This window comes from Carettochelys insculpta, chromosome 2, assembly GCF_033958435.1.
Source record: "Carettochelys insculpta isolate YL-2023 chromosome 2, ASM3395843v1, whole genome shotgun sequence".
Taxonomy (NCBI): Eukaryota; Metazoa; Chordata; order Testudines; family Carettochelyidae; genus Carettochelys; species Carettochelys insculpta.
This window is the reverse complement of record NC_134138.1, coordinates 86,975,551-86,991,185: the sequence shown is the minus strand read 5'-3', so window position 1 is coordinate 86,991,185 and position 15,635 is coordinate 86,975,551. Positions and strand designations below refer to the sequence as shown.

The window sequence follows — 15,635 nt, the reverse complement described above, 5'->3', positions numbered from 1 at the left end:
AGAAACTTTTCCCCCTCCTCTACTATGAAATGCTAGCAATTTTGAAAAATCAGCAATAGTTAGGGGCAATTAAACAATATTTTGAAATAAGCCTCACTGCCTGTTAAAAAAAACATTTGATACAAGTATGAGCTTTCAGCACAAGTGCATTCTAGGAACACAGACTCAGCTATCAACTATCGTATTTTAGAAGTTTTCAGGATTATGAATACATGTAATTACCTTACTTCTTAGAGGAAAAAAAGTTGTAGTCATCCAAATGAAAGATGCACACATCCTAGTTTTCCACAAAATGTATTTTTCCTGAACTTCTTACAGTGTCACAGACATCATTTTAAAGGTATCTACAGGCAAACATTCCATTATATGCAACTACCATTTTTTCAATTTTGCTCCTTCCAATTATCTTATATTTAGCCCCAAAAGGGAACAGAGTCAGATTTTATGGACTAAGTTTGTGCTCAGATACTATAGTGATAGAAGTACTAGAAAACATTAAAATTGATTTTTGAAACATATCCAATGTAAAGCATACTGAAATTGTACAATTAAACAGAAAGGAAGGAATCCCATTTAAAAGTGCATATGCAATATTAACTTTGCCAGTATTAGAGTTAAATACAAGATATATTGGGATTATGTCTACATGACAGATCTATGCAATGGAACAGCTGTACCACTGTAAGATCTCCAATGCTCTCCCCCAAAAGCATAACTAAACCATATTTGAAGAACAGAGGTACAAATTTAAGTGTGACAGTGTGTATTAACAACATGGTGCTGTCTCCAGCAGCACTTCTGCAGGTAAACAGAGGTCAGTCAGGGTTTTTCACACCCTTAGCAGATGAAAGGTTTACTCAGAAAAGTGCCAGTATAACCATAAGCTTAGATGCATGCTTCTTGCTTTGCATCCCAATTCTTATTTGCTTAAAGAAGCACACAATTAGGTTGTGGCAGTGCCTACAATAATACCTGGAGAGACATCCTGAGTCCCAAGGCTCTGTTCAAATCACAACTCACTTTCTTATACTGCAAGATTTCTAAAAAGCTTATCAATGAAACTAAGTTTAGAAGCTACAGTTTTGACTTATGTCACCAATAAGCACAGTACCAAGATCAAAGTTATAATTATCCCAAAAGGTGAAGTACAACAATTGAGCAATGAACATCACTCATGTACAGAGTTAGTGGTCTGACATATACTATCACACTTAGGCTACGTCTACACGTGAAGCCTACATCGAAGTAGCCTATTTCGATGTGGCGACATCGAAATAGGCTATTTCGATGAATAATGTCCACACGTCCTCCAGGGCTGCCAACGTCGATGTTCAACATCGACGTTGCGCAGCACCACATCGAAATAGGCGCAGCGAGGGAACGTCTACACGCCACAGTAGCACACATCGAAATAAGGGTGCCAGGCACAGCTGCAGACAGGGTCACAGGGCGGACTCAACAGCCAGCCGCTCCCTTAAAGGGCCCCTCCCAGACACACTTGCACTAAACAGCACAAGATACACAGAGCCGACAACGAGTTGCAGACCCTGTGCATGCAGCATGAATCCCCCGCTGCAGCAGCAGCAGCCAGAAGCCCTGGGCTAAGGGCTGCTGCACACAGTGACCATAGAGCCCCACACGGGCTGGAGAGACAGCGTCTCTCAACCCCCCAGCTGATGGCTGCCATGGAGGACCCCACAATTTCGACGTTGCGGGATGCGGATCGTCTACACGGTCCCTACTTCGACGTTGAACGTCGAAGTAGGGCGTTATTCCGATCCCCTCATGAGGTTAGCGACTTCGACGTCTCGCCGCCTAACGTCGAAGTTAACTTCGAAATAGCGCCCGACGCGTGTAGCCGCGACGGGCGCTATTTCGATGTTAGTGCCGCTACTTCGAAGTAGCGTGCACGTGTAGACGCAGCTTTAGAGAGACAAAGTGTGTGTGTGGGGGGAGAGGAAAATATTTGATTGGATCAAATTTTGCCAGTGAAAGAGTAAAGCTTTCAAGGCACGCTGACCTTTTGTTCTCCCCTGAAAAAGGTACTCCCAACTACCCCATCCCTGCCTCCCCATGTCACCCCCCACTAATCCTGCCTCCCCACAGGCCTCTCCACAGCCCAACCCCACCAAATCTATGCCCCCACCCCCCCACATCCATCTGCCCACCTGTCTCTCCACAGGGCCCCTCCACAGTCCCACATCACCACCCCATACTGCCCCCAACCAACTCCACATCCCTACACACCTGTCCACAACCCAACCCACACTACAGCTCGACAGGACCCTCCTCATCTATCCATCCACCATGACTCTGACTACACCTCCACGGGAGCCCTCTACAGCCCCCCATACGTTCACCCCCCCCACAGTCTCCAACTGACCCCGCACTCCCAGCAACCCACCTCTCCAGCTCCCATGTCTCCACCCACAGTCCCAACTAACCCTGCTCCCTAGCGCCCCCCTCTGCAATCCCCATATCTCCATCCACAGTCCCAACTAACCCTGCCCCCAAGCGCCCCCCTCTGCAATCCCCATATCTCCACCCACAGCCCCAACCAACCCTGCTCCCTAGCGCCCCCCTCTGCAATCCCCATATCTCCACCCACAGTCCCAACTAACCCTGCCCCCAAGCGCCCCCCTCTGCAATCCCCATATCTCCACCCACAGCCCCAACCAACCCTGCTCCCTAGCGCCCCCCTCTGCAATCCTCATATCTCCACCCACAGTCCCAACTAACCCTGCCCCCAAGCGCCCCCCTCTGCAATCCCCATATCTCCACCCACAGCCCCAGCCAACCCTGCCCCCCAGAGCCCCTCTCGGCAGCCCCCCCAACCAACCCCGTATCCACGCGGGCCCCCCGCGCGGGCCCCCGCCCCGATTGCTGCCCCAAGTACAGCACTACCCTCTACCCCTGCCCACAGGCCCAGCACGTCCCCAGCCCCCGCCAGTCACCGCCCCCGGCCGCGCCGGAAGCAGCCGCGACTCGGGCCCGGCCCCTCTCACCTTCTGGATAGCAGCCGGCGTGATCTCGCCCTTGCCCCGCTGCCTCGGGGCCGCGAACGCCACCGACATGTCGGGTCCCAGCGCGCAGGACGATCCAGCGCCCCGGCCACGGACGAAACAGGGACAGGAGGCGACAGCGGCGGCGACAATCCTAGAAGAACATTCCCCGCCGCGAGGGGGAGGGGGCGTGACGGCTCGTGGGGCCAGCCCATCTCTGTCGGGAAGGGGGGAGCAGGCTTGTCTGCCTGCCACTACCCCCTCGTTCCGACCGCGCGTGGCAGTCTTAGGTACGACGGAGACCCTCGTTTCACGTGGCGACCGCAGCCTCCGCTAACAAGGAGAGGCCACTTGTCTGCTTTGAACTCTTCCTCCTCGTTGCAGATTCCGTGCCCCCCTTTCGATGTTGGTACATTCCTACCCAGAGCTCTCAGCCTTAGACAGGCAGCAAGTGGTACGGCCTGGAGGCGGGGGAGCTCGACGTGCTCATTTTGCCGAGAAAGGGGGTAATCGCCCCCCCCCCACCCTGGGTGCATCTCCTCATTGCGCGTCGGGCTGAGGGCGGGGCAGGTGCACAGTGCGGTGAGGGAAGCGCGTGCTGTTGTGTCTCAGGCCCCGGACAAGTCCCATGGCTGGGAGAAAAGGTCTGGCTGGGAGTTGCGCTGCAGCTGTGATAAACCAACATGGCTTTGCTTTAGAGCCGAGATGCTGCTAATTCACAAACGCCTACTGGTGTAATTGACGTGGCTGGCGGGGAGGATATTCAGAGGTATTTTGGGATTTGTCTACCATTGCAACTGGTCAGTAAACTTTTGTTCTTCCCACATCTGTAACCTCCAGTCGCACACGGCCAAAGTTTTGTCTGGGCAAGTCCCTGCTGACAAAGCGAAGCTACTGAAGGGAGTTAGGAGTATTTTTGTCTGCAAAAGTGCTGACAAAAAGCATTCAGAAGCTGACGGTGTGGCTGTGTCAACATAGGCTTGTCCCTGAAAGTCAGCTTCTGTCAAAGCTGTCATTACTTTTGGTGACAAAATATATACCCGCTGCAGGGTGGGCTCTGGCACTCAGGAACAGCATAATCCTGAAGTTGCAGGTGTGTTGCTACTTGCCTTCCAACTACTGTCATTTTTTTCCCCTCTAAGTGTCAGTGGATGTTTCAAATGGTAATCAAACTTAGCTCCTGGATCTAAGAAGAAGAGGAGAAATAGACTGTAGGTGTATGTTATTTTTAAACATACTCATTTTCTCTGAGCTGTCCTCTTTTCTCAGCCCTAAACTGATAGCACTTCGGATTTCTGTTGTCCCAAGATTTAACAGTAATTATCCACCATTAGGTCCTAAAGTTTTATCTATATTTTAATTCCACAACTAGTTGCCAGTAGCTTAGAGGCATCAGTCCATCACATTTCCTTACCATCCCTCCATCACTCTCCCTGGAGTCTCTCTTCAGTTTATACAATGCCTTCTATTGACTTGCTGCTCTTTCCAAAAAGACCTTTGACCTAATCCTTTCACTCCAGATCTTTCTAAAATGGAAGAGTGGTGCCCGTTAATGAGAACAACAGCTTCATTACACATCTAAGTTTTTAATGCATCACTTACCATCATTGTACGTCTACTTTCTTTCCCCCTCTCCAATACGGATTATTTTTATTTCTATTACTGTGGGAAAGCAAACAAAGAAAACAAAACTTAGAAGTAAGCCTTCCTCTTTTGACATTTTGAAGGTGGTAAGTAATAGTCTTCTAATGTATTGTGGGAGTAGCTCTGCTCTTAGGATAACTGCCCAGATTGGCCACCAACCCATGGAGATCTGAGTATCACTGCTGTAAACTTGAAATCAAATTAGCAATCAGCATCACCCAGAAGAGCCACAGTAGTGTAAAGTCATTGTTTCATATACTATGTGTATTTAAGCAGTATGGCATGGATATTTATACTGTATATAAAATTCTCACAGCAAAATTATTGACCAAGTATTTTATCAACAATTGATAAATAGCATAATAAAACCGTCATTGTTGGTTAATTATTAACCAGAGTTATTAAATCACACAGGCTGTGGCCACACTAGGCCAAAACTTCTAAATGGCCATGCTAATGGCCAAATTGGAGAAACTAATGAGGCACAGAAATAAATATTCAGCACCTCATTAGCATGCCACCAGCCATGGCACTTCCAAAGTGCCATGTTTCGCTCACGTGCAGCTCATCTACAGGGGGGTCCTTTTCAAAAGGACCCACAAGTAGAGAAGCCACGCGCAAACAAAATGAGGCACTTTTGAAGTGCCTTGGCCAGCAGCATGCTCATGTTCATTTCAGTGCCTCATTAGCATTCTCCGATTTGGCCATTAGCATGGCAATTTAGAAGTTTTGGCCAAGTGTGGCCACAGCCACACAGTTTTAATATGGGCTGTGTAAGATTTGCAGGAGATGAACTTAAGAGCCATTTGTGGCTCTTGAGCCTCCATTGGAGTATCACTAGTTTAGAGAGTCCATTCCTGAAAAAACTCTAGAGGTCATGAGTGGTCAAATCAGATTCTGAAAAAAGAGTGTGCAGTCACCCAGCCAGCTGTAAATGAAAAAGTTTTGTATTTTTAAAAGCAGCTGTAGCTGTTTGGGACTGAAAAAAAAAGAGAGAAAGAAAGAAAGAAAGTAAGGCATTCAGGGTAACCTCAAGTTAACAGGCTGTCCTGGCGATGAATATTCAAGACCCTTGATGGATGTTATAGAGCCTGATAAATCTTCAGAGTGCTTTCTTCTACCCACATTCACAGCCTGATCCAGTGCCTACTGCAGGATTTCTGCCTTAGAGTCACTTTTCCTTCAACTGGTTTCCCCTATCCTGCCCAAAGCTCTTGCAACCTTTCTCAGGCAGCTCATTTGCTCCCCCTTCCTTATAGTCTGCTGATTTGTACAACCCTAGGTGCTGCCCTTCCCTTTTAATTCACCAAACAGGAAGCATTAGGGCATTGGAGCTGCTTCTTGTAAAGATGCCAGCTAGCAACCAACCCACGAAGTATTTGATGCCGAAATGCAGCACTAGGTACCATCCACGTATTGGTCATTTCAAACCTATCCTGTCACCTCATATCCTTCCATGTGTTGATATAAACATAGGAAAGTAACATTTGGTGGTTAACAGTGTTCCCTGTAAGCTCTGCACTTGTGCAGCTCAGGAGAGATCAAAGTGCCACCCAGCTGATCAGTAGAATGCCCACAGCTAGGTTTTTATTTCTCCTGATGGTACATAACTCACACATGCCTTGGTGTACATAAAAATTTATTCACATGTGCATGGAAAAAATCCACACATAGATGGAAAAAATAGAGGGGACACAGGTGGTCAACAATAACAAATGTTCCAGAGAGGTCCACAACTAAGAAATCATGCAACTATCAATTTGACCCCACTGCTGACATTTTTACAGTACAACCATCTGTATCCCTTTCCTTTACACAGTTTTACATTCACAAAGGTAACAATCAAGTTGCTGAAGGGTTTCCACATTCATTAGCATCCAATTGCACCTGATCAAACTGTAAATTTATGGAAAGCACTGTGCACCTTATTTAACAGAGGAAATATTACACACCAGCTATATTTAAATAATGGCCCGAGCTCAGTCAGACAAGGAAATAACTGCAATGGAAGTATATGACATGTCTCAGAACACATAACCACAACAGGGTGCCTCCTTTATATCTTTCTTAATGTGCTGCAATATGCCTTAGTTTTGGAGGACATATGGTACATTTTCTCTTTAATTGTGCATTTCTTTGCTTGTGCAAGTTAGTCACAACCTTACCATTATTTAATTGTAATTTTGATACGCGGGTGTAGATCACCACCAAGCGTTTCAAACAGCAAACAAACATTTGATCCTTTTCTTTTTACCACCCCCTTCCAATTCCACTTTTGAGCGTTTACTACCTTTATCATTTAAGAGGGTTTTGAGGTTTTACATAGTCTGGGGTGAAGGAGATGGACTGCTTTTTATATGGTACTTTCCTTGCTGTTTTTTTACTCTTCCCAGAGCCAGGGGAGAGGGGCTGTTCTCTGGAGACAAGTCTCAAGGACAACAAACAGAAAAAGAGGCATCTGACAAAGTGTGTCTTTGCCCACAAAAGCTTATGCTGAGATAAATCTGTTAGTCTATGAGGTGCCACAGGACTTCTCATTGTTTTTGTGGATACAGACTAACATGACTACCCCTCTCATACTTATCAACAAGGAGATGGCTTCCTACTGAGATGAAATCAAATGCAGTTCAGGGATGGTTAGCACCTTCATGATTGGGCCCAAACATTTCATTGTAGTGTATTTGATTCATTTTAGTTTCGAAGAAATAGAAGCCTGTGATCTATGCAGATTCTGGCAATCAATCCAGTCTCCCAACAACACTACTGTCTTCCAAAGAGTCTCCTGAAAAAAGGACTATGATAGCCTGCTCTGTTTTAGCCCTATTCAAATAACTTATCCAGAAGAAAAGAGGAGCCAGATTAGGAAAAATTCTTTCATAATCAGGCGAACATGGAGTTGCTTGTTCATGTACTATCCTAATTTTCAAGGTTACCACGTTGACAATCAGAGTTAGTCGAAGACAATTTCAGGGCAATTCCACCTGCTTGTGCCTGTTTGGACATGACTGAATGGGCAGGAAGTAATTAGGCTTTGTTCTCTAAATTTTGTTTAGGTGACTAGGTTCATTTAGGCTACGTCTACACTACAAGCTAATACTGACTTTAATAAAATTGATTTATTAACACTGGGTTTTATAAATTCAGTTTTGAACATCTGCACCTTCCCACATGCTTCCCACAAAATCAACTTACTGCTGCCACGCAAAAGTCACCAAAATTGATTGTTGCAGCCGTGTATTGTGGGAGCCTATCCCACAGCTCCCTGAGGCCCGTAGCATTCTAGATATTTTCACTGGTGAAGCGTGGGGAAAAAATGCCTGGCAAGTGGCTGTGGGTATCTCACAACATTTTTTAGCACGACCCGACAGACACGGGTTCCAGGTGCCAAACTGAAATGGTCTTCCTGTGCACCTAAGAGCAGTGGAGATGTAAGAGGCCAGAACGAAGAAATGTGGGGCATTGCGGGGCACATACAGGACATCTCTGGAGGCTAATGGATTTGAGACACAGCAGTTCCTCACTACCTTTCATTTGGAATTTTAAAGTCAAACTGAATGCTATGCCTGTCAGGTTATGACAATTTTATGATATCAATATTATGTCGATTTTAGTGCTCCACAAATTGATCTAATGGCATTTACAGTTAAGACAAGCACTTGGTAAAATTGGGCTAAATGCCTTAAAAATCAATATTATCTTGTAATGTTGACATAGCCCCCAATCTAATAGAACAAGACGTTGTGTCTCAGGCCCTCTTACAATGAGACTATTTTCTCATCCTATTAAGAAAGTTTTTGAAACAAACAATATTACCAGAGAACAATAACAACAAATTTTAAAGGAGTGACAGAAACTAAGCAACAGATTTTGGTAACTGTGAAAGAAAAATAAAAAGATCAATGTGCACTGTCTCCCCAGTTTTCTCTAATTAGGTTAGGCACTGATCCTTGTAATCAGATCTGCTGGCATGACCTAACTTGGGTTCCTCTCAGGTGCATAGGTCCATGCTAGTAAATCAGTTGGAAAATAGTATAGATGGTTTTAAAATTGTGAATGGTATGGAAAAAGTGAATAAAGAACAAACTATGGGTCACCCAATGATGTTAGTAGGCAGCAGGTTTAAAACAAATATAAGGAAGTACATCTGCACACAGTAAACTCATTGCCAGATGTTGTGAAGGCCAGAATGAGAACTGGATTTTAAAAAAGAATTAGATAAGTTCATAGAAGGCAGGTCCATCGTCAAGGGGTATTAGCCAGCATAATCTGAAATACAGTCCCATGCTCTGGGTATTTGTAGCCTCTGACTGCAAAAGCTGGGAGTGGATGGCAGGGGATGGATCACTTAATAAATGTCTTATTCTGTTTATTCCCTCTGAATTATTTGCTATTGTCCCATCCTCTTTGTTCCATCAAACTAGGGAGGACTTGGGCTGGAACAGGAGTGATTTCTTTTTCTTTTCACTTAAGGGGCCAGCTACCCTGTTACAGAGCACTACCTTGGCTGGGAGAAACTGCCTTCAGCTATGATATGGTTTGTCTCTAAAGGTGCTTTTAGTTCATAAAATAAATTATATCAAGCAGGAAACATTGTTCTGAACTTGTTCTGTTTATTGACAAGTTACTTCTTGCCTAGTTCTTTCAGTTTTGACATTTATGCCTTGCACTGTCCATTGTGTAGAATATTAATAAAGAGTAACAATTGAAATATGGGCATCCATATAAAATGATATAGATATAAATGATATAAAGTGAACTACCCAGACAATATTGCACATTACAAAGATATTGATGTCTATGCCATCTTCCTGAGAGACGATAACAGAACCAGAGACAAAGAGAAGTTACTCACCTGTGTAGTAATGATGGTTCTTCGAGATGTGTCCCCATGGGTGCTCCACAGTAGGTGTCGGGCTCGCCCCAGTGCCGCAGATCGGAAATTTCCAGCAGTCTCCGTCGGGTCGCACATGCATCAATGCGCGTAGGTCCTTCGTGCGCTTTCAGTCACATGCGCAATCCGGTCCCTGCCAGTTCCTTGACCAGCTGCCCCGGATGCCTTTGAAAAACACAAAACAGAGCTCCAAAGTGGGGAGGAATGGGTGGGTAGAGGAGCACCCACGGGGACACATCTCGAAGAACCATCGTTACTACACAGGTGAGTAACTTCTCTTTCTTCTTTGAGTGGTCCCCGTGGGTGTTCCACAGTAGGTGACTACCCAGCAGTGACCCCAAAAAAAGGAGGTGGGTACCTGATTTATGTGCAGCTTGCCCTTGAAAGGACTGCTGTCGACAGGCGTGTATCCTCATCAAACACCCGGTGCATGGCATAATGCTTGGCGAAGGTGTCATAAGATGACCAAGTCGCTGCTCTCCAGATGTCTCTTAGTGCGATTCCCTTGAAGAAGGCCATCGATGCCGCCATCACTCTGGTGGAGTGAGCCCTGGGTGGAGCTAGCAGAGGGGTCTTATGAAGCTGATAACACAGTCTTATGCAGGATACGATGTGGTTTAAAATCCTTTGTGAAGATAGGCCTTCCCCTTTTGACCTGGGTGTGAGGGACACCAGGAGTCTGTCCGTTTTCCTGAAGGGCTTAGTTCTGTCTATGTAAAAGGCCAACGCCCTCCTCACATCAAGTAGGTGCAGCCGCGCCTCCTTGCTGGAGTTGTGCGGCTTAGGATAAAATGAGGGCAATACTATTGGTTCATTAATGTGGAACTCCGAGGAAACCTTTGGAACGAAGGCTGGGTGTAGTCATAAGATCACCGCTTCCTTTGAGAACACTGTGCAGGGTGGCGTTGCCATTATTGCTGCAAGTTAGCTCACCCTACGGGCTAACGTAATCGTGAGAAGGAAGGGTGTCTTCATGGTAAGTAACCGGAAGGGTACGGTGGCCAATGGCTCAAAGGGTGGTCCTGACAGCGTGTGGAGAACCAAGTCCAAGCTCCATGATGGTCGTAGTGGCTTCCGAGGGGCGTACTGGTTTGTCAGCCCCTTTAGGAACTGAATGACAATAGGATGGGCAAATATGGTTGGCCCTTCCTCTTTGTGTTGAAAAGCTGATATAGCTGCGAGATGGACCTTTAGTGAGGATATGGAGAGCCCGTCTCGTTTTAGCTCCAGCAGGTACTCTAGAATTACACTTATAGGGATGTCCAAAGGAGCTAACTGCTTAGAAGAGCACCAGGAGATAAATCGTTTCCACTTCTGTGCGTAAGTCCTTCTAGTGGAATTCCTTCAACTGAACTCCAAGACTTGTTTAACTCCCTCCGAACATGTGTTCTCTAAGGCGCTGAGCCATGGATTAGCCACGCCTGTAGGTGGAGTCCTTGAGGACATGGGTGCACTATGGACCCCTGAGCCTGCGTGAGAAGGCCCGGCACTACCGGTAGGGGGAGTGGCGGGCGGCATGACATGCGCACAAGCAGAGGGAACCATGGCTGTCGGTCCCAGGTTGGGACTATGAGAATCATGTGTGCTCTCTCCCTTTTGGCTTTCTCTAAAACCTTGTGGATGAGTGTTGTGGGAGGGAACGCATAGAGTAGAGGGCCCTTCCATGGCACCATGAAGGCATCCCCCAAGGACCCCTGTCCTATGCTTGCTCTGGAGCAGTACTGAGGGCATTTCTTGTTGCTGTGAGTGGCAAACAAATCAATTTGGGGAAACCCCCATTTGTGAAACACTTGTCGGAGCAGGTCGGAACGGATCTGCCAGTCGTGCGTGAGCACAAAGCATCTGCTGAGTTGGTCTGCCTTTACTTGTGCACCCGGTAAGTATGAGGCTTTTAGGGGTATATTGTTGACGATGCACCAGTTCCACAACTGGACCGTCTCCGCGCAGAGCGCACAAGATCTGGCCCCTCCTTGTCGGTTGATATAAAACGTGGTGGATATCCCGACTACCTTACCATGCAGGTATTTCTGAAAATGTCTGCATGCATTGAACACTGCTCTGAGCTCTAGTATATTTACATGCAGTGCTTTCTCCGCAGGGGACCATAGCCCTTGAGTTACCATGTGCGCTCCCCATCCCATGTAGGATGCATCTGTCGTGAGAAAAGTGGTAATTTGTGGTTGGCGGAAGGGCACCCCTACTAGCAGGTTCTTGGGATCTGCCCACCATGCCAGTGACCTTCGTACCTCTGATGTGGGCGATACTGCCCTGTGGATGGTATGGACTATTGGTTTGTAAACGCTCTCCAACCAATGCTGCAGGCCTCGCATATGTAGCCTGGCATTCTGTACCACAAACGTGGTACTTGCCATGTGTCCCAACAGTTGTAGACATGTTAGGATTGACATTGTGAGGCTGTACGTCACTACTTGTACCAGGGATTTGATGGCGCGGAAACGGGCATTGGGCAGGTATACTCTTGATGTAATAGAGTATGTGTGCCCCTATAAACTCTATATTTTGCGTGGGCTCGGTCTTTGATTTCGAAAGGTTGATAACTAGGCCTAACGAGGCGAATGTGTTTGTAGTGATACGTATCATGCATAGGACCTCTGCCTTCGAAGCCCCTTTCAGTAGGCAGTCATCTAGATATGGAAAAATGAAGACACCCTGCCTGTGTAGGTAAGCTGATACTACTGCCAGCGTTTTGGTAAAAACTCTGGGTGCCGAAGAGAGACCGAACGGAAGAACTCTGTATTGGAAATGGTCCCTGCCTACTGTGAACCGGAGAAAACGTCTGTGTGCCGGGTGAATTGCTATATGAAAATACACGTCCTGTAAGTCGAGGGCTGCAAACCAGTCTCCATCGTCCAGTGCCATGATTATGGAAGCAATTGTAGTCATCCTGAAATGCTGTTTGCGCAAATACCGGTTGAGGGCCCGTAAATCCAGGATTGGCCTCCAGCCTACTGTCGTCTTCTCTGTTAGGAAGTATCATAAGTAGAAGCCTTTCCCTTGGAATTGTTCCGGTACTCTCTCCACCGCCCCTATAAACATGAGATGGTCTACCTCCTGTTTTAACCTTGTCTCGTGAGAGGAGTCCTTGAAAAAGGACCTGGTGGGAGGTTTCGGTGGTGGTAGTGATTGGAAGGGGATGGTGTATCCCGTGGCTATAATCTCCAATACCCATTTGTCTGTAGTGATGTTTTGCCATTGAGAGTAGAACAGTTTGAGGCAATGGTGAAACATGTGCTGAGATTGGCACTGAGAGATGGTCTCAATCTTGCAGTCCTTGACACACCCGTCAAACTTGCTGTCTCAGGGCTTGCCCAGAGGGTGCATGACCCTGCTGGGGGCGACATCTAGGGGCCCTATACTGCTGCTGCTGTTGGTGGCGCCCCTGGTCATAACCCCATTGATATTGTGTACACTGTGGTTGATGAGCGTAATGCCTTTGCTGGGGGTAAAACTTCTTCCTTCTGTACGGGGCGTGTATATACCCAGGGTCCTAAGTGTGGCTCTCGAGTCCTTGCTGGAGTGTAGGACCGAGTCGGTTGAATCTGCAAATAACCTTTGTCTATCAAATGGAAGATCTACAATTTTCGTTTGCAGATCTCTGGGAATACCGGACGTCTGGAGCCACGATTCCCTACGCATTACTACTGCTGTGGCTGTGGAACGTGCTGCCGTGTCCGCCACATTCAGGGCAATCTGAACTCCTGCTCGTGAGGCCGCGTAGCCCTGCTGGACGATCGCTTTGAGGACTGGTTTCTTGTCCTCTGGGAAGAAGTCCATGAGGGAGGTCAGTCTGGAATAATTGTCGAAGTTGTGGTTCGACAGGTGTGCGGCATAATTTGCCATTCGCAGTAGTAAGGTAGAGGAGGAATAGACCTTCCTGCCGAATAGGTCTAATTTCCTTGCATCTTTATCTGACCCTCCTGACTTATATTGGGGTGTCTTGGCTCTATGCTGTGATGATTCGACCACCAGGGAATTTGGCTGGGGATGGCTAAACAGGAATTCCATGCCTTTTGCTGGAACAAAGTATTTCTTATCCACCCTCTTATTCATGGGTGGGATGGAGGCCAGAGTCTGCCATATGTTGGTGGCTGATTCCATAATCGCTTCATCTGGTGGAATGGTGATCTTGGATGAAGCCGGGGGTCTCAAATTCTTCTGGAGTTTATGATGTTTTTCCTGCACCTCTGCTATTTGAATGTCCTGTGTTTGTGCTACCCTCTTGAACAACTCTTGGAATTGCTTAAGGTCGTCCAGGGGGAGAGATATCCCCAGGGACAACCGCCTCATCTGGTGAGGACAGGGAGGTGTCGCTATGATATACCTCCTCTAATTCCTCAGGTTTCTGACTCTGCTCGTATGCTTGCTCTTTTGAGGGTTCTGGAGGGGGGTCCAAGGCCTTTTGACCAATTTCCAGCTGGGAAAACTGTGATCTTCCCCCAGGATGAGACTGTGTGAAGGGGTGTTGGCGAGGTGTGGATGGGGATCTACCCCCAGATGTAGACCCCCTGAGCTCGTGTCCCATATGGTAAGGACGGCCATAACAGCAAGGGCAAGGACCTGGTGATGGAGATCTGGACCATGACCAGAATGTGTACATATGGTGCGTGACCTCCAAGATGACGTTGACAATGGCGGAGATACTCAGTGATAGTATTCGTAGGGATCCCTGCTGGAGGCTGGTGAAAACTGTCTGAGCCAGGGGGGTGGTGGTTGAAGGAACGGAGATGGTGGTCTGAAGCAGGCTGTTGGAGTTGCTGCCCGGTGTATTTCGGCGGGGAGAGCTAGGCGATAACAGCAACGCGATGACATCCGGAGATGGGCTGCAGTGTCGGGTTTTGGCCTTTGCTTTTCACCATTCCTGAATGGCAGGTGCCGCCCCCTCCAGTGCCAGGGACCTCGGCACTGCAGTCGGTGCCGCGCTCAGTGCCGCTGAGCACGGTGCCACACAGGTAGTTTCCTCAGGCACCGCTGGGCCCCGTGCCGGGTGCCCTCACTCCGGTGCCATCGGTGCCGCGCTGCTCGGTGCCGTGGGAGCCGGTGCTGCCGATTCCGGCACCTGCAGAGCCCTTGGTACCGACTGCTTGATGGTCGGAGGCCCTTGCACAGCTGCGTGCACTGTGGTCTTTCCGCTATGAGCGGCCAACGGGTCAGGGCCCTGTGCTCCGCTTGTCCCGCTCGCGGGTGTTACCGGCAGGGATCGAGCTGGGGAGAGCTTCTTCTTCTTTTGCACAGAGGAGGTTAGGGAAGCCACCTTCCTCTTGTGCGAGCTGGAGGGCCTTATCAAATAAAATTATTTTCAGCCTCATTTCCCTGTCCTTTCAGGCTCTAGCTGTAAGCTTAGAGCAATGAGGACATTTTTGTGGAACGTGCGTCTCCCTGAGGCAACGATACACTTGCTATGCCCATCTGAGTCAGGCATAGCCTCACGGCATGACTCACATTGCTTAAACCCCGGCAAAGACGTTGCCCGGGCATTTAAGTCTTTGAATGTTAATAGAGCCCTTAACAGCTACTCAGCCCAGGAACAGATAACGTTCGCGGCCTTAAGAAGCAGACTGCCTGAGGCGGCCGCCTCCATTGTTCTCCCCTGTTCTTTTTCTTTTTTTTTTTTTTTTAACTATATACACATCTAAACAAAACAGCTTCAACGGTAATAACTAACTATCAACTAATAACTATTAACAGTAAGTAAACACAGTTTTTGTCTTTCTCAGGCGTTGGAGCTGGAGCGGATTCCGTCTGCAGCCGTTGGCAGTTGAGAAGGACCTGGCGGGGACCGGATCGCGCACGTGACCGAAAGCGTGCGAAAGACCGACGTGCATCAGCACATGCATGACCTGAAGGAGACTGCTGGAAATTTCCGATCTGCGGCGCTGGGGCGAGCCCGACACCTACTGTGGAGCACCCATGGGGACCACTTGAAGAAGAATCACTGTGATGCTAAATTTTGATTCTAGTTTCTGATGTGTTAGTGTGCAAATACTGAGAAGTGGATGTAATATTCAGTAGTCAGCACTAATGGGAACAAGCAGTGCTACATCCATAAGAAAATCTTTCAGAGCCTTGATATTATTCTT

At 47.6% G+C, this 15,635-nt stretch overlaps 1 protein-coding gene and 1 long non-coding RNA gene across 5 annotated transcripts in view; one reads left to right on the top strand and one right to left on the bottom strand.

The window, feature by feature from the left end:
- The window catches only part of SS18 (SS18 subunit of BAF chromatin remodeling complex), a 62,437-nt gene extending 59,268 nt beyond the window's left edge, over positions 1-3,169 (bottom strand). For 3 of the 4 annotated variants that reach the window (XM_074987266.1, XM_074987268.1, XM_074987269.1), the window contains exon 1: positions 3,006-3,169. In XM_074987266.1, coding sequence (XP_074843367.1) covers positions 3,006-3,074 — 69 coding nt within the window. In that variant the 5' untranslated portion in view covers positions 3,075-3,169. Of the gene's footprint in view, positions 1-222; positions 345-972; positions 1,794-3,005 lie in introns of those variants that run through there. The other variant, XM_074987267.1, reaches the window with a different exon arrangement.
- Positions 3,170-3,610: 441 nt separating this feature from the next.
- LOC142008589 (uncharacterized) lies at positions 3,611-15,635 on the top strand. The gene is made up of 3 exons (XR_012644184.1): positions 3,611-3,771; positions 13,150-13,339; positions 15,273-15,635. It is a non-coding gene; the product is annotated as an uncharacterized LOC142008589 (long non-coding RNA).